The sequence below is a fragment of the Drosophila miranda genome, chromosome 3 (genome assembly GCF_003369915.1).
Source record: "Drosophila miranda strain MSH22 chromosome 3, D.miranda_PacBio2.1, whole genome shotgun sequence".
NCBI lineage: Eukaryota > Metazoa > Arthropoda > Insecta > Diptera > Drosophilidae > Drosophila > Drosophila miranda.
Window position 1 is genome coordinate 12,075,787 of NC_046676.1, and position 18,581 is coordinate 12,094,367.

The window sequence follows — 18,581 nt, forward strand, 5'->3', positions numbered from 1 at the left end:
ACAGTTATACCCGATACTAAGTCAGTATGGCTCTCCTCCGGCAGACGCCGCTAATATTAAACGACACGACAAAGAGAGAGACAGAAAATCAGTCTGAGCTTGTCGTCGGGCGCTGCGTGGCCACTGCAAATTGATTTCTTGCTTTTGGCTACAAAAATGATCCGATCTGATCCAGATTGAGCCATCTGATAGATATGGTCATTATCTATGAAATGGGGCGAAATTCTGAGATATACGTTTTATAGTGAGATCTAACAGAAGTACGGATACCAAATTTGATTAATCTAGCCTTAAAAGTCTCTGAGATTTGTGGATGCCCCAGATTTTCGTCCTTTGCGGGGGCGGAAGGGGGTGTGACGAAATTTGGACACGAAACGGTCAAGGTCCGATATCACAGGAGTGTGGATACCAAATTTGGTTGCTCTGGCTCTTATAGGTTCTGAGATCCTTGAACTCATATTTTGCAATTGGCAAAACCGACCATGAAACCTGTGTGTTAGAGAGAGACAGAGCGAGAAAGAATGAAATTGTTTTCTTGATTCTGGCTATAATAATTATACGATCTGGTTCAGATTTTGCACTCTAGAAGATATAGTCATCTTCTACGATTCTGCGTTTTTAGTTTTCTCGTATCGTCGAAATTGTGGATGCCAAAGATTTTCGCCCTTTGTGGGGGCGGAAGTGGGCGGGGCAAAGTTTTGAAATATTCTTGTAGGAGTGACATATCACAGAAGTCTGGATTCAAAACATCGTTGCTCTCGCTCTTATAGTCTTTGAGCACTAGGCGCTGAAGGGGACGGACAGACGGACGGACGGACAGACAGACAGGGCTCAATCGACTCGGCTATTGATGCTGATCAAGAATATATATACTTTATGGGGTCGGAAACGATTCCTTCTGGACGTTACACACATCCACTTTTACCACAAATCTAATATACCCCAATACTCATTTTGAGTATCGGGTATAACAAGAACTAATGCAAACAATTGTCTTTTGCTAGATTACATTCTATTTTGGGGAACCACAACTCTCGAGTTCCAACTGCAAACTCTTTCAGTAATTAGCTAGTTAGTTAGATTATTTAAGACTGGCCCTATATCTAAATTGTGTAAATAAGCTTGGCTGCCATCTGGTTATCAGATTGTATCATTTGCGCGCTGTAAACACGAACGGTGCCGCTTCATCCTCCTCCTGTTGCTCTAGCAGTGTCGTCCGGATCGTAGTGCGGTGCTCTTGGGCCTCCACGTCGTCATAGTCCACTGAGGAGGAGCGTAGCAGCTGGAACTGTGAGCTGGAATCGGACCTGGTGATGATCAGCGAGGCTGGCCGGGGTCCTTAAATACAACATTAAGTAGATTATTTTGGAAAAAACTTATACTTAATCGATTGATCGATCTTTACCTTCTGGCGGCTTTGCGGTTAGTCGCACTTTGCTTCCTGCTCCTTCGGAGATATATTCAACATTCGTTGCTGACTTGGCATTATTGTTGTTGTTGTTGTTATGATTACTGCTCGATGTTTGTTGAATCGATACCCGCTTATCGCCCTTGACACTCCCCTGCTGCTTCAGTATAGAATTGCGACCCGAAGGCTGCGCCTGCTGCTGCTGCTGCTGCTGATGCGTGTACATGGCCGAGGCTGAGGTAAGCAATGCAGTCGGCCCACAACCAGTGGGTGTGTCATGCTCTAAAAGATCATACGGATAGGGTAAGGTACGGATGGTTTATCAGGGTAATAGGGAACCACTGCCACACGCTGTGGCAGCTGCAGAGCCACCCAATGGGTTCACCAGCACACCAACAAATAGTTCTTATTTTTAACATCGAACATCAAACTGAACAAAGAGGTTAAAAGGGCGATAAATAAACAAACACACAGTTACGGAGAGAATGGGTAAAGCTGAATAAAATGCAAGTGGTTGAGAGTTGTTCATAAGATTATCATTTATTTGATTGACACTTTCTTCTTGGGTGGGGAAGGGGTGTCTCCGTGGGGGGTAGGCTTAGTTAGGGTTAGTTGTTAGATGTTCATGTTTTATGTTAGACTGGAGTTCTTGCCATGTGTGGTGTGTGGTGTGTGGGTGGAGGGTTGGTTGTTCACAATTTTAAATGTCTTGTGGCCAATAATTAATCAAACTAAACTAATCGTCTTTCGAATATAACAATTGGAATGAATTAGTAATCGTCGCACAACTCAAATTTTAGTACTTTAGATAGATATAGATAGATAATACGATAATACTGTCCAGATCGAAGCCAAGCCAAAATAAAAGTAAATCAAACAAGGCATAAAAGAATGATCCAGATGATATATGGTTTGGTTTTTGGTTTGGTCTGCTTTGGTCACTTACAGGATTCATTGACAATTGGTCCAATTTTAAAATGGACGCAATGTGTTTTTTAGTCAACGCATGCTGCCGTAACTCGCACAACTTGGCCCGAATTGTTGCCTTACAAAGGCAGCAGTACGCTTCTGTGGGGTCAGGTCAGTTGGTACTTTGTGTAGTCACTCCTTAAATTCGTCAACATTTAACCACAAATCGCGGAAATTTTGCTTATAACACACTTTCGGCATTGTTTATGTGCAAACAGGTAGTGTGCCCGAAACTTATCAACGAAAAATTACCATACACAAAATTGCATTATATACCGAAATACGAACAACAAATATGAGTTTTGTCCGATTTCTCGATAAAAATGATAAAAATTAAAATAAGCTAAAATGGCAGCACTGGTTTACAGGTACGCGCATGAATGTGTTTATACTTTTTTGGACAACAAAACAACTTAGCCAATAGTTAGCATTAAGTGATAGAATTGTCAGAATACATTTTACTCGAATTACGCCAGAGTTTTTAAAATTCGTTTATTTATGCCTATATTTGTTAGCCACCTTGTCTAGTTCAGACTCCTTGTATATTCGTATACTTTTCATATTTTCCAGTATTTTTTAAAACGCGGTCTGTATAGAATTCCTGATCCGATTGCCATCAAAGTTTTCACAGTTTTTCACACTGCTTCCACGGGCATTATATGAAAAAACACTGTCAAACAATTTTCAAAACCTAAACATTTTCTCCTGTGTCATGTTACATAAAAATGTAGTTAATATGTAGTACTTCTGTAGATTGCGTGTAGTTGTCATGTACAAAAATTAATTATTAGGAATTCTTTTAGCTTAAACCTTATTTTATAAGGAACGCAATAAAGATAATAACTTAAAATTAGCCAATCTTGTAATGATTCATTAATCGAATAAAATTATGTGGGCAGGGCTGAAGGTTCTATCTAGCTAATAATATTCAACGGAATATCAAAATCGAGGAATATGGTCTCCAATCCTTGACGGAGAACCATTAACCTATTGTAGACCAAGGTTGTATTTTAATATTCCACCGAAAATATTGAAAATTGAATTATTTTAGCGCAGTTCAGCTGAAAAATATCGGGGTGTTATTTTGTAGCTCAGAGGAATCATATCAGTAATATTTTCCGCCATTTACCTTGAGTCGTTGAACTGTTTAAAAAGAGGGGACTTAAGAGGGCTAAGTTCGTTTTTTCATCGGTATATTTACGACTTTTAAAATGAGACGGTATATTTTGGTATATTTCTGAAAATTGGACGGTTTTCTGTGATGTGATTCAAAATTTTGTAGAAATATGAACGAAACTGAGGTAAAAGTTGAAATAAAAGCAGAAGATAATGCCAAACTCGGCGAGAACGAGACCACGCCGCTACGGCTACGGCGACTCGACGAGAACGACGAGACGCCGCTACGCACAGTTGGAATCCCTCATTCTCCGGGCCCCACTGATTTCTCGACCGGTTGCAGTGGCCATGGATGGGAAAGCGACCACGACGATGTCGAGATCCTATCTTTTCCTCGTACTCCGCGAAGTGAACTGACAAAACCAAATAGTCCAACTAATGCCACCGAAGAGCCGGAGGAACCTCTTGTCAAGGCACAGCCTGAGGCTCCCGTTGTCATGGCTGAGCCTGAGGTTCCAGTTGTCAAGGCAGAACCGGCAGCTGCTGAAGTCGATTTTGCTACTGTTACAGCAATAATCGACGAACTATTCGATATAATTCAAAAATTGGAGTTAGACGAACATGGCTTGTCGGGCATTCCAAGTGGTTTCAGCAACAGGGATGAAATTAACAACATGGAATTGGAACCGCCCCAACCAGCTACGCCAGACTCAACGGACAACCTGGAAGAACTTGAAGCGTGCCGCGAAGCGACTCAGAAGGCGTTGGAAGAGTTGGATCAGTTCAAAGAGGAGCCAGATGAGCGTAAGAAGAAGAAGCGAAAGCACAAGAGGGGTGAATCTGAGGAAAGTGTTGCTGAAAAACGGACTCAAAGTAACAGTCCGGTCGATGATAATCAAAAGGAAAACAAGCGCACCTCACGGGACAATAAACGCACAAGCGAAGAGCATCAACGGGACAGTGTAACGAACTTGGCAGGTGTCGGGGAGTGAGAGAAGGGGGCACGCAGATATTCCCGGCTGGGAGGCTCGTCGGCTAGGTGGGGTGGTGATCTTGCCCTCCTCTCACTTAATGCCTATTCTCATTATTACAAGGTTATAACCTGTGCGTGCTACGACGAGAGTTAATTTGGACCTAAAATTCGACTGAACACATAATTGGCTCTTTCTTCTACCTGTTCCCGAACGCTTTTCCTCGCCTCCGATCTCGTTGAAGCGGATTGACCCTCCCTTCCTTGGCCATCCCTAGGTCGCAATTTTCACGGAATGACCCCTCTGCGTTCTCATGGGGCTCTCAGGGGCATCTGGCTAGCCGAAGGCAAACAAAAACTATATTCTAGAACATTATAAAATTTATTGAACCCTACATAAACAAATTTCTAAACTAAAACTAAACCTAACCCAAAAATAGGTACGCATAAAACAGATAAAATAGATGGAATTTCAAAATGACTTAATAATAGTGATAAACAAAATGAATAATTATTTCACATATAAAAAGATTAACAACGGCCAAACCGAAAGGGGGGAAGAAATAGAAACAGTAAGGGGGGAAGCATATAAAGTATTTGTCCCTCTCCTCTTTACTTTTTCAGTGGGACTCGAGTCAAATCGTTCGAGTTGAGTCTTTTACATCTCTCTTTCACACTCACCCGCAGATCCGCATGTCCACCGACGAAAGCGCTTTCCGGAGGAGAATCGGACCTGGAACGAGAACTCCGATAGGGAGTGGCATAAAGCACAACAAAAACTCACTCACAAATTCCCCACTTTCCTCTCTCCACACTTACTTTGAGCGACTCATTACATAAAAAAAACTTTCTCGCCCCTTTTCTTTTTCTCGTTCGCGCCGCCCCTTGCCGACTGCCGATGTCTTTCTCAAAAAAGAAACTAACAAAAAAAAATTATTTAAATTAACATAAAACACTCGACAATACACATATTAATTCTTTTCAAATTTCTGCCTTCCCGATCTCTTCCCGACCTTCCGCAATCGGGCTGTTTTCGACGACCACTCGCGCCGCCCCTCGAAATCTCAGACTGTTCTTGATCGCGCTCAGTCTGCGCTATGTAGCCCTTCCTTGGCTCGCTCTCCAACCAGAAAATGGAGTTTTTTTTTCTTCCAAAAACCACTCAACTCCCGCTAGCGTCGTTGGTGCCCGGGTACTTGGGCCTGTAAATTTTCCCCCGCAGCTTCGGCTGCTCCTCTGGACCTCTTTTGCGTCCCTCGGTCTCTCGATCTACTCGACGCCTCGGCGTCTTTGGATCCGTGAAGCTGAACCGGGTCGGTATTGTAATGAAAATGCGGCGACACGGCGTTCCTCTTCTGCCGTATAAACTGCGCCAATAGCCGGTCCTATGTGGATGAAATCATCTAACTAGTTTGACCAATTACTTTCTCCCTTCTCCATCTTACCTAGCTTGGAAAAACTAACGCCGGATTAACTCGAGACTTTCTCGTTTCTGAAGCACTTAGATAAAAAATATATTTTTTTTTTCTGATAAAAGAAAACGAATGCTCGGGTCGAGCGCCAAAACGGGAAGAGACCGAAGCCAAGCCCCTCAACATGCTAGAACCTTCGGGCCCTCTCATAGAACAAGGGAAATGCCAGAGAAAGTTGACAATCTGGGCTGTTAAATCTATCACCCTTTCCTATGCCCCTTTTCGTGACCTCCCAAACCTAGCCCATAGAGGGTGTATGCTCTGCCACGGCCATTACGGTGCCGACCACTAGATGGCGCTGCGAACTAGCTCTCTCGGCTGATCCAAGCGTTACAAATACCCCCCGCCGAAGATCTGACTTAGTGGTATCACACAAGTCGGATCCCAAACTGCGCGGATCAGCTATTGTTTTAAGTCTTTTGCGTGGTATCGACCAATAGACCGTCCTTGCAGATCCTCTAATTCATAGTAAGCATTCCCTATTTTCTTGCGTATTCTGGCCTTCACATATGCTGGGCCCAGTTTGGCACTATAGCCAGCCAGGAAGTTACTCTGCTTGAAGTTCTTTCTGAACACCTCTTGGCCCACTTGATACGAAATCTCCCTTGATCTCAAATTGTAAATCCGTTCGTTTTTCGCCCTTTGCTTCTCCATTATCGTTAAAGCCTTGCTACGTACCAACTCTAACGAATCCTCCTTGGAAAACACTAGGGCTTTATCCTCCAACAATCGAAGAGCTCTCAGAATTTTGTATGTTTCCCCGGAGCTAACGAACTGTTGCCCAAATACCATATAATACGGCGAAGTTCCGAGGCTGGAATGGACCGCGGTTCGCAATGCGCAACAGATACTGCTCAGCTCCTCGTCCCAATTTTTCTGATCTGCCCTCACGTATGAGCGAATGGCGGCAATTACCGACCGGTTTACTCGCTCTGACGCATTCGACTGCGGAGAGTATACTGCTGTGGCCGTATGTGATATCTTGTGCGCCTTGAGAAACTTCTGGAAAACTTCCGACTTAAATTGAGAGCCATTGTCCGATACAATGATCTCCGGAAAGCCAAAAGTATGAAACAGATCTTGCTGCAGATACTTGATCACAAGATCAGCCGTTAGTTTTTTAACAGCTTTCAGAAAGACGAACTTTGAATAGTGATCTAACACTATAAATATACCAATGTTCCCGCTTTTTGAGCGTGGATACGGGCCTAGAAAGTCGACGTATAGCTTTTGGAAAAACCTCTGCGACTCAGGTGCCACTCCCATCGGGGGTCGATGGACAGAGTTCGGTGCTTTAGTAGATTTGCACGTGTCGCACGCGAGTACATATGCTTTTACATCTTTGACTAAACTTGGCCAATAGAGAAACTGTCGCACTCGCTCTAAAGTCTTATGAACTCCCCCATGCGATGCTAAGGGATGGTCGTGAGCATTGGCTAATACCTCTGGAATAAGACTCTGTGGGATCCATAACTTCCAGATAAAATTATCATGAAGAGTACTCCCTGTGGCGAAATCACACTTCCTGTACACAAGACCTTCGACCACCCTCAGATCCGGCAGGTTAACGTCATTGGCTTTTATTCTGCTTGCCAGTTCTACATACTCGGCGGACTTAAAAGCTGGGGACTCGAGATCAACTGCTTGACCATAACCAACATCCACGGCCGCCAAATCTTCTTCATTGACTCTGGACAAGGCATCGGGTACAACATTTAAACGACCACTCCGGTGTTCAATTTTGAAGTTAAAGCCCTGTAACTTTAATGCCCATCGGGCTAGCCGCGAATGTAGATCCGTCTGAGTCATGAGCCATTTCAGAGATGCATGATCGGTGATAACCGTAAAATCATGCCCTTCAATGTAGGCTCTGAAACGGTTGATGCAAACGATTGCCGCCAGACACTCTTGCTCGGTCACAGAATAATTTCTTTGCGCCTTATTAAGTTTTTTCGACACAAAAGCTATCGGAAATTCGTCTCCCTCTGGAGTCTTTTGAACCAAGACGCCTCCAACTCCTGATTTGCTGGCATCGCAATGCACAAAGAACGGCTGGTTGAAATCCGGACTGCGAAGAACTGGCGCAGAGCACAACCATTTTTTAAGTTCCTCGAACGCTGTACGTCCTTCTGGTGTCATGACAAATCTGCACTTAGGTTTCAGCAAGTCAGTGAGAGGGGAAGCTATCGACGCAAAATTTGCTATAAATTTACGATACCCTCCAACCATTCCAAGGAATCTCCGTAAGGCTTTCAGAGAGTTCGGTACTGGAAAGTCCATCATGGCCGAAATTTTCCCGGGATCCGTTCGAATGACACCCTCCCCGACGATATGACCAAGATACTTCACCGAACGCATACAGAATTTGCTCTTTTCCACGTTAAGCGTTAATCCGGCCAATCGAACATGCTGCGCTACAACTCTCAATACCTTTAGATGCGACTCAAAGCTATCGGAAACGATTAACAAGTCATCCAAGTAGACGAAGACTTCATTGCGAAGTTCCGCCGGGATCACCTTGTCCATCAATCTGGTCATGGTTTGCGACGCGTTGGTGAGACCGAACGGCATGACCTTGAACTGATATAGAGGTTTACCCGGAATTGTGAAAGCAGTTTTGTCCCGAGACTCCGGATCCAAGGGTATCTGCCAATAAGCATCCTTGAGATCCAGACTTGAGATGAACATTGCTCTGGGGAGGCGACTTAGTATACCGTCTATTTGCGGCAACGGATAGGCATCCTTTCGTGTAACGGCATTGACCTTCCGGCTGTCTAGGCAAAGTCTAACCTTTCCCGGTTTCTGGACTAGCACAACTGGGGAGGACCAGGCGCTATCAGATTCCTCAATAACTCCTAATTTGAGCATCCTGTCCACTTCAGAATACAGCAATTTCTCCACTGCTGGTGACACGGGAAAATGCCGTTGTTTTACGGGCTTGGCATCTCCTGCATCGATCGAGTGAGACAAAACCGATGTTCTACCCAAACCAGAGACTGCAAAGGATGGAAATCCCGACACAACCTTCTGCAAATCCTCTTTCTGGCTTAGAGTTAGTTCATGCGATTCCTGACAAATTTCTGCTACCTGCATCTCCGGAGGTAATAAATTGAACGTGGACCAAAAATCGATTCCTAGATATAAGTCCTGGCTAAGCGACGGAATGATATGTAGTTCCAAGTCCTTTACAACCTTATCATAGGTGACTGGAGTTCTCAATCGCCCCAGAACCTCCTGCCGCTTGCCATCTGCAGTATGAGCAACTGAGATTCCCCGTTTAAATGGAATCCTACTGGTGATTATTTGTTTAGCCAAATTCCCACCAACTACACTCATCGCTGCCCCCGTATCTAACAACCCAAGCACTGGCCGCTCAAAAATGTTTACCTCTGCGTACGGACGTTTATCTAGCTCTTTGTACCTAATCGCATTTATTGATATAGCTGCCTTCCAAAATGATCTCATCCGTTTGGAGTGTCTTGAATTGGATTTACGACGGAACAGTGTTTCTGCAGCCTCTGCATCTGAATGAGAATTAATGAAATTGTGCCATAAATTTGTTGCTACACTACTGACGGACTGGACTGGAATGGTTGTATCTATAACTGCCTGGTGTTGCTTTTCTACTGGCTGGCGTCTGGGTTCGCGGATTTTTGGCGACGCACACTTTGAAGCTGACGAGGCTGTGTGCTCGCCCTGCCGTTTTTTTTCTGACATTTTTCACAAGCTGGTTTGTAAATGTTTGGAATGCCACACCCATAGCAAAAGATCTTGCGTTTGAATTCGCAATCCTGGTACCGATGTCCTTCCTTATGGCAGTTCCAACATACCAAGGCCAACGCTCCTATTTCGCCTTCGCCCTCCCCTTCGGAAAACTCCGTTGCGTTATCAGACATGTGCTCCTCCACCAACTCAGCCACTTGCCTACGGAAAGGGACACTCTTTTGATAACCATAATTCCGTCTCACGTCATCCAGGAAACTCTCTCTTCGTCTGCATATTTCCCTGAGCTCCCCAACCGAAGTTATGTTTATATTGAGCAACTCGTGCCTTACTTCGGGCCTCAAATTCCTTCGCAGTATGTCTACCACAGACTTTTCTGACAAGGGAGACTCTAAACTATCCATTAGCTGAACTATGGCGTCATAAAAAGCATCGAACCCTTCCTTTTCTTTTTGCTTCCGGTCCCTGATCGCTTCTCGAATGTCCACATCCGTGCGAGTGTCTCGGAACTGTTTCCTTAATGCCTGACAAAGCAAGTCCCATCGTACAACTACCACTGACTTATGAAACCTCCAAAAGAATTCACGAGCCTTTCCGTCAAAGAGGATGCTAGCGTTGCTACATAGCACCGCGAAATTGCTTTCCAGCGTTGAATGGGTAAGAGCTTCTACTCTATAGATAAAATTATCAACGCTAATTCCTTCCGCATTCCCGCTAAATCGTAGCTTCCAACCATTCATAATGTGTACGACCTTGTCCGGCCTTTGGGACAGGTCGGAAGCTAAACTTCTAGGAGTGTCTCTGCCCTCTCTGAAAAATCCTGTCGATTCTCGGCCTCCGCCTGCTTCCTGACCCTGCGAACTATGGTCCTGAGCTAAGTATCGAGTATGATGATCTCGGCCAGTCAGTTGAAGATGAGCAGCGACATTGGTTTGTATTATTTGCGCCATCTGCTCCGACAACTGGGATAAAAGGTCGTTTTGCATGGCCCGCACTGCTTGGGTAATCATGATCCCTATATTCCCGCTATCCACTGGAGCCGACCCTGGGTTATTAACGGGTGCTCCCGCCGCTGGGGTGCCTGAAGCTTTTTCTTTGCCTCCTGCCTGCTGTTTGGCGGTTTGCATGCCCGAGCCCGATGCGCCGCCTTGCAAGTCAAAAGTGACTCTTCCACACCTAGGACATTTGGCATTTTCCCTCGAATATGGCACTATGCAAGCTTTATGAAATTCGTGGCCACACCTGGTCTTGTATAACTGCTGAGATCCAAACTCTTCTCCACACAGAATGCAGACGGACGGATCTACAGGTTCTCCCTCCATTATTAATACGTTCCCTTTATCTCCAACTGCTAACTTCCGCTTACTCTGTCACTCACTATCAACGAGATTTAACGATTCGAGATTCAAAACAGCTGACCCGCTCAATTCCCTTCGGTACTTCAACTAGCCTTTCCTTCTTCAGCGCTCACAACTCTCTGCCGGTCAATGACCTATCTCAACTGAACCAGCTGTTCCGCGTTTTATCACCCTTGTTCTCTCCTAACACCTTCGTTTGTGACACTTTTTTTTTTTTTTTTTTTGCCGCTTGAGGAATTGAGACGCGTTTATTGTTGAAAACAAAACATAAAACAAATTATAAATAAAAAAATAATATTTTGTAAAAACCGCAATATATAAAGAAATACAAAAACATTTATTTGCCTTCAAGCATAGCTTAGTTCCCCTGAAAAAAAAATCTTATTGGAACTGGTGTGAGAAGAAAGAACAAACATAATTTACCGCTACTTGTGCCGTGCTAATCAGCCCTCGCAACAACCAAACGTCTTGTTGCTTTGGCGCGCCGATCCGCAAGACAAAAACAACGACTGCAAGCTAAAGTGCGAGTAAATCGAAGCTAATCAGTTTCGTCTTCTTTACTCTCCTTCGCACTCTTGCTTCTGCGGACAGGTATGCTGGTTTTCCATCACCCGTGGCCAGGCAAACTCTTTATAAAGAGATTGTTCTGTCTTTCCAAGCGTTTGATGGCTAGCTCTGCCGCATACTATTGCTGAAAGTGGATGGGTCTTTGCCAAAACTTGTTATCCGTGGTCAGGGTAGACTTATCTAAAGACTTCTTCCCTGCTTTTCCAAACGTCTAACTTGTTGGGCTACGGACTCCATTACTGTAGGGTATTTAATCGCCTACTAAGCTCTACGTCTTCAGCCGTGGCTTGTCGATCGCTGCTAGCAACTTCTCAACAATAACTCCTATGCGACTGATTTGCAAAATTTAGCTGACTGTGAAGCTCGTTATTCTGGCCCAGATGCTGCAGCAACCGTAGTTTGAGAATAAAAGCGGACCAACGTATATGCTTCTCTTCTCAAGCTCACTACATAGTATCTAGTTTGCCAGAAAAATCGAAAGTGTTTTTGATGTGTGTTCCTGCGATATTGTTGACCACATCGAGATGCGGTTCTACCAATTATTTTGGGTCCCATTGTTGGGCGCCACTAACTTTATAATAATGAAATTAATAATTACTTATAACTGTAACGAACTTGGCAGGTGTCGGGGAGTGAGAGAAGGGGGCACGCAGATATTCCCGGCTGGGAGGCTCGTCGGCTAGGTGGGGTGGTGATCTTGCCCTCCTCTCACTTAATGCCTATTCTCATTATTACAAGGTTATAACCTGTGCGTGCTACGACGAGAGTTAATTTGGACCTAAAATTCGACTGAACACATAATTGGCTCTTTCTTCTACCTGTTCCCGAACGCTTTTCCTCGCCTCCGATCTCGTTGAAGCGGATTGACCCTCCCTTCCTTGGCCATCCCTAGGTCGCAATTTTCACGGAATGACCCCTCTGCGTTCTCATGGGGCTCTCAGGGGCATCTGGCTAGCCGAAGGCAAACAAAAACTATATTCTAGAACATTATAAAATTTATTGAACCCTACATAAACAAATTTCTAAACTAAAACTAAACCTAACCCAAAAATAGGTACGCATAAAACAGATAAAATAGATGGAATTTCAAAATGACTTAATAATAGTGATAAACAAAATGAATAATTATTTCACATATAAAAAGATTAACAACGGCCAAACCGAAAGGGGGGAAGAAATAGAAACAGTAAGGGGGGAAGCATATAAAGTATTTGTCCCTCTCCTCTTTACTTTTTCAGTGGGACTCGAGTCAAATCGTTCGAGTTGAGTCTTTTACATCTCTCTTTCACACTCACCCGCAGATCCGCATGTCCACCGACGAAAGCGCTTTCCGGAGGAGAATCGGACCTGGAACGAGAACTCCGATAGGGAGTGGCATAAAGCACAACAAAAACTCACTCACAAATTCCCCACTTTCCTCTCTCCACACTTACTTTGAGCGACTCATTACATAAAAAAAACTTTCTCGCCCCTTTTCTTTTTCTCGTTCGCGCCGCCCCTTGCCGACTGCCGATGTCTTTCTCAAAAAAGAAACTAACAAAAAAAAATTATTTAAATTAACATAAAACACTCGACAATACACATATTAATTCTTTTCAAATTTCTGCCTTCCCGATCTCTTCCCGACCTTCCGCAATCGGGCTGTTTTCGACGACCACTCGCGCCGCCCCTCGAAATCTCAGACTGTTCTTGATCGCGCTCAGTCTGCGCTATGTAGCCCTTCCTTGGTTCGCTCTCCAACCAGAAAATGGAGTTTTTTTTTCTTCCAAAAACCACTCAACTCCCGCTAGCGTCGTTGGTGCCCGGGTACTTGGGCCTGTAAATTTTCCCCCGCAGCTTCGGCTGCTCCTCTGGACCTCTTTTGCGTCCCTCGGTCTCTCGATCTACTCGACGCCTCGGCGTCTTTGGATCCGTGAAGCTGAACCGGGTCGGTATTGTAATGAAAATGCGGCGACACGGCGTTCCTCTTCTGCCGTATAAACTGCGCCAATAGCCGGTCCTATGTGGATGAAATCATCTAACTAGTTTGACCAATTACTTTCTCCCCTTCTCCATCTTACCTAGCTTGGAAAAACTAACGCCGGATTAACTCGAGACTTTCTCGTTTCTGAAGCACTTAGATAAAAAATATATTTTTTTTTTCTGATAAAAGAAAACGAATGCTCGGGTCGAGCGCCAAAACGGGAAGAGACCGAAGCCAAGCCCCTCAACATGCTAGAACCTTCGGGCCCTCTCATAGAACAAGGGAAATGCCAGAGAAAGTTGACAATCTGGGCTGTTAAATCTATCACCCTTTCCTATGCCCCTTTTCGTGACCTCCCAAACCTAGCCCATAGAGGGTGTATGCTCTGCCACGGCCATTACGGTGCCGACCACTAGATGGCGCTGCGAACTAGCTCTCTCGGCTGATCCAAGCGTTACAACAGGAGACGCCACCACGAACACAATCCAAGGGACGATAGACGCCATCACGAACACAATCCAAGAGACGATAGACGCCACCACGACGACAGTCATAGGTATAACAGACATCAACACGAGGATAAACCAAGGGACAAGCGTCCACGCGAGGATAATCACAGGCTCAAAAGAGGCGATCATGACGCTAACCCACGAGACAATAGACGCCACTATGAGGATAATGAAAGGGAAAGTAAACGACTACGCGAGGATCATCAAAGCGAAAAAAGACGCCATCAGGAGCATAAGCAAATGGCTATTAAACGTCTACGCGAAGATAATCAAACTGAAGTCGAAGGCAAGCGTGATCTTAGGGTGAGAGTAACATTAAATGTCCTGCCGCGCATCGCCACAATAAAACAAGCGCCGACGTCCGCAGTGGATTCAGATTCGGAGTTTGAGTGGATTTATGTTCGAGACGACGAGAGGCACATCAAAGTCGTAAATCGCGAGAGGTTGTGCCAGCAGGAGCAGAATGAGGCCGTTGCAGAGACGGCCAATCCAGAGCCATCACCACAAAAGCTGACAAAACGAGAAAAGGGCAACTTAGCCGAGAGTCGGGCCAAGCACGTGCTCGAACTGTTCGAGCGGAAAAAATTGGACGATCAGGAAGAGGAGTTCCTTATGGTGGACACTATACACAAAGTGCCTAAGAGCGAGTCCTTCATGAGTAAAGAAGCCTTCGAGAATCCCTCGCCGATATGCAACAACTACAATGTGGTTTATGAGTTCAATTCGGCGCCGGGAACCAGGATTGATTTGGCTAAATGGGGGCTGGAAGCGTTGCCCGATAGCACCAGGAATCTGCTCCGGATACTGGCCTACGATGTGGATCATCTAAAACAGGCTCAGCTCAAGGCACAGCCAAACCAGCGCATACTGAAACTAAAACAGGAACAGCTTTTCAATTCACCATTTTCCGAACCGGAGGAATTCGATTCTGCGGCCCTTTACATAAATGCCTCGACCCAAACTGACTTCAGGCCCCACACGCACAGCGTCGGCACTCAGGCAAAACTGGAGGGACAGCCGAGAGGTGCCTTCTGGCAGGAACCGGACTTCGACATGACCTTTTTGACGACGCCCCAAATGAATGTGATGTTTTCTTTGCAAGAGCTCTGCCGAACACTGCCAAGCCCCGCGCATGCCTGCATACTCTACCAAGCCCTTCAACCTGCTCTGGATAACAAGCGCGAGTTTCGTTCACACAAATGAAAAAACACACTATGTATATTGATTCTCTTTTCATTGTTTGTATAATTCGTAGTTCGTACATATAGAAACCAAAAATATATAACACTGTAGCACTTTATGTATTCCATATGCAGATTCTCATTACACATTTATCCTACTCATCCATCAGTTTACAATTAATAAATACACATAAACACACAAATATAACGAGGGGGAACGTTGTGAGTTGCTGCGGAGACCGCAACTCTACAGTTATACCCGATACTAAGTCAGTATGGCTCTCCTCCGGCAGACGCCGCTAATATTAAACGACACGACAAAGAGAGAGACAGAAAATCAGTCTGAGCTTGTCGTCGGGCGCTGCGTGGCCACTGCAAATTGATTTCTTGCTTTTGGCTACAAAAATGATCCGATCTGATCCAGATTGAGCCATCTGATAGATATGGTCATTATCTATGAAATGGGGCAAAATTCTGAGATATACGTTTTATAGTGAGATCTAACAGAAGTACGGATACCAAATTTGATTACTCTAGCCTTAAAAGTCTCTGAGATTTGTGGATGCCCCAGATTTTCGTCCTTTGCGGGGGCGGAAGGGGGTGTGGCGAAATTTGGACACGAAACGGTCAAGGTCCGATATCACAGGAGTGTGGATACCAAATTTGGTTGCTCTGGCTCTTATAGGTTCTGAGATCCTTGAACTCATATTTTGCAATTGGCAAAACCGACCATGAAACCTGTGTGTTAGAGAGAGACAGAGCGAGAAAGAATGAAATTGTTTTCTTGATTCTGGCTATAATAATTATACGATCTGGTTCAGATTTTGCACTCTAGAAGATATAGTCATCTTCTACGATTCTGCGTTTTTAGTTTTCTCGTATCGTCGAAATTGTGGATGCCAAAGATTTTCGCCCTTTGTGGGGGCGGAAGTGGGCGGGGCAAAGTTTTGAAATATTCTTGTAGGAGTGACATATCACAGAAGTCTGGATTCAAAACATCGTTGCTCTCGCTCTTATAGTCTTTGAGCACTAGGCGCTGAAGGGGACGGACAGACGGACGGACGGACAGACAGACAGGGCTCAATCGACTCGGCTATTGATGCTGATCAAGAATATATATACTTTATGGGGTCGGAAACGATTCCTTCTGGACGTTACACACATCCACTTTTACCACAAATCTAATATACCCCAATACTCATTTTGAGTATCGGGTATAACAAGAACTAATGCAAACAATTGTCTTTTGCTAGATTACATTCTATTTTGGGGAACCACAACTCTCGAGTTCCAACTGCAAACTCTTTCAGTAATTAGCTAGTTAGTTAGATTATTTAAGACTGGCCCTATATCTAAATTGTGTAAATAAGCTTGGCTGCCATCTGGTTATCAGATTGTATCATTTGCGCGCTGTAAACACGAACGGTGCCGCTTCATCCTCCTCCTGTTGCTCTAGCAGTGTCGTCCGGATCGTAGTGCGGTGCTCTTGGGCCTCCACGTCGTCATAGTCCACTGAGGAGGAGCGTAGCAGCTGGAACTGTGAGCTGGAATCGGACCTGGTGATGATCAGCGAGGCTGGCCGGGGTCCTTAAATACAACATTAAGTAGATTATTTTGGAAAAAACTTATACTTAATCGATTGATCGATCTTTACCTTCTGGCGGCTTTGCGGTTAGTCGCACTTTGCTTCCTGCTCCTTCGGAGATATATTCAACATTCTTTGCTGACTTGGCATTATTGTTGTTGTTGTTGTTGTTGTTATGATTACTGCTCGATGTTTGTTGAATCGATACCCGCTTATCGCCCTTGACACTCCCCTGCTGCTTCAGTATAGAATTGCGACCCGAAGGCTGCGCCTGCTGCTGCTGCTGCTGCTGATGCGTGTACATGGCCGAGGCTGAGGTAAGCAATGCAGTCGTCATTGCTGGCCCACAACCAGTGGGTGTGTCATGCTCTAAAAGATCATACGGATAGGGTAAGGTACGGATGGTTTATCAGGGTAATAGGGAACCACTGCCACACGCTGTGGCAGCTGCAGAGCCACCCAATGGGTTCACCAGCACACCAACAAATAGTTCTTATTTTTAACATCGAACATCAAACTGAACAAAGAGGTTAAAAGGGCGATAAATAAACAAACACACAGTTACGGAGAGAATGGGTAAAGCTGAATAAAATGCAAGTGGTTAAGAGTTGTTCATAAGATTATCATTTATTTGATTGATACTTTCTTCTTGGGTGGGGAAGTAGTGTCTCCGTGGGGGGTAGGCTTAGTTAGGGTTAGTTGTTAGATGTTCATGTTTTATGTTAGACTGGAGTTCTTTCCATGTGTGGTGTGTGGTGTGTGGGTGGAGGGTTGGTTGTTCACAATTTTAAATGTCTTGTGGCCAATAATTAATCAAACTAAACTAATCGTCTTTCGAATATAACAATTGGAATGAATTAGTAATCGTCGCACAACTCAAATTTTAGTACTTTAGATAGATATAGATAGATAATACGATAATACTGTCCAGATCGAAGCCAAGCCAAAATAAAAGTAAATCAAACAAGGCATAAAAGAATGATCCAGATGATATATGGTTTGGTTTTTGGTTTGGTCTGCTTTGGTCACTTACAGGATTCATTGACAATTGGTCCAATTTTAAAATGGACGCAATGTGTTTTTTAGTCAACGCATGCTGCCGTAACTCGCACAACTTGGCCCGAATTGTTGCCTTACAAAGGCAGCAGTACGCTTCTGTGGGGTCAGGTCAGTTGGTACTTTGTGTAGTCACTCCTTAAATTCGTCAACATTTAACCACAAATCGCGGAAATTTTGCTTATAACACACTTTCGGCATTGTTTATGTGCAAACAGGTAGTGTGCCCGAAACTTATCAACGAAAAATTACCATACACAAAATTGCATTATATACCGAAATACGAACAACAAATATGAGTTTTGTCCGATTTCTCGATAAAAATGATAAAAATTAAAATAAGCTAAAATGGCAGCACTGGTTTACAGGTACGCGCATGAATGTGTTTATACTTTTTTGGACAACAAAACAACTTAGCCAATAGTTAGCATTAAGTGATAGAATTGTCAGAATACATTTTACTCGAATTACGCCAGAGTTTTTAAAATTCGTTTATTTATGCCTATATTTGTTAGCCACCTTGTCTAGTTCAGACTCCTTGTATATTCGTATACTTTTCATATTTTCCAGTATTTTTTAAAACGCGGTCTGTATAGAATTCCTGATCCGTTTGCCATCAAAGTTTTCACAGTTTTTCACACTGCTTCCACGGGCATTATATGAAAAAACACTGTCAAACAATTTTCAAAACCTAAACATTTTCT

At 44.2% G+C, this 18,581-nt stretch overlaps 3 protein-coding genes across 3 annotated transcripts; 1 reads left to right on the forward strand and 2 right to left on the reverse strand.

The window, feature by feature from the left end:
* Window positions 1-990: 990 nt before the first annotated feature.
* On the reverse strand, window positions 991-2,633 carry LOC117187761. The gene is made up of 3 exons (XM_033390575.1): window positions 2,355-2,633; window positions 1,406-1,690; window positions 991-1,338 (listed from the first exon to the last, which is right to left on the reverse strand). Exons 2-3 carry the CDS (start codon window positions 1,632-1,634, stop codon window positions 1,151-1,153), a joined length of 417 nt encoding a protein of 138 aa, XP_033246466.1. The 5' UTR covers window positions 1,635-1,690; window positions 2,355-2,633; the 3' UTR covers window positions 991-1,150.
* Window positions 2,634-3,663: 1,030 nt separating this feature from the next.
* LOC117187788 (protein panoramix-like) lies at window positions 3,664-15,258 on the forward strand. Its single transcript, XM_033390635.1, has 2 exons — window positions 3,664-4,455; window positions 13,999-15,258. The coding sequence occupies exons 1-2, from the start codon at window positions 3,664-3,666 to the stop codon at window positions 15,256-15,258; spliced, it is 2,052 nt and encodes a 683-aa protein (XP_033246526.1).
* A 1,217-nt stretch (window positions 15,259-16,475) lies between these two features.
* Window positions 16,476-18,132, reverse strand: LOC117187760 (myb-like protein AA). Its single transcript, XM_033390574.1, has 3 exons — window positions 17,855-18,132; window positions 16,891-17,190; window positions 16,476-16,823 (listed from the first exon to the last, which is right to left on the reverse strand). Exons 2-3 carry the CDS (start codon window positions 17,156-17,158, stop codon window positions 16,636-16,638), a joined length of 456 nt encoding a protein of 151 aa, XP_033246465.1. The 5' UTR covers window positions 17,159-17,190; window positions 17,855-18,132; the 3' UTR covers window positions 16,476-16,635.
* Between the last annotated feature and the right edge of the window lie 449 nt (window positions 18,133-18,581).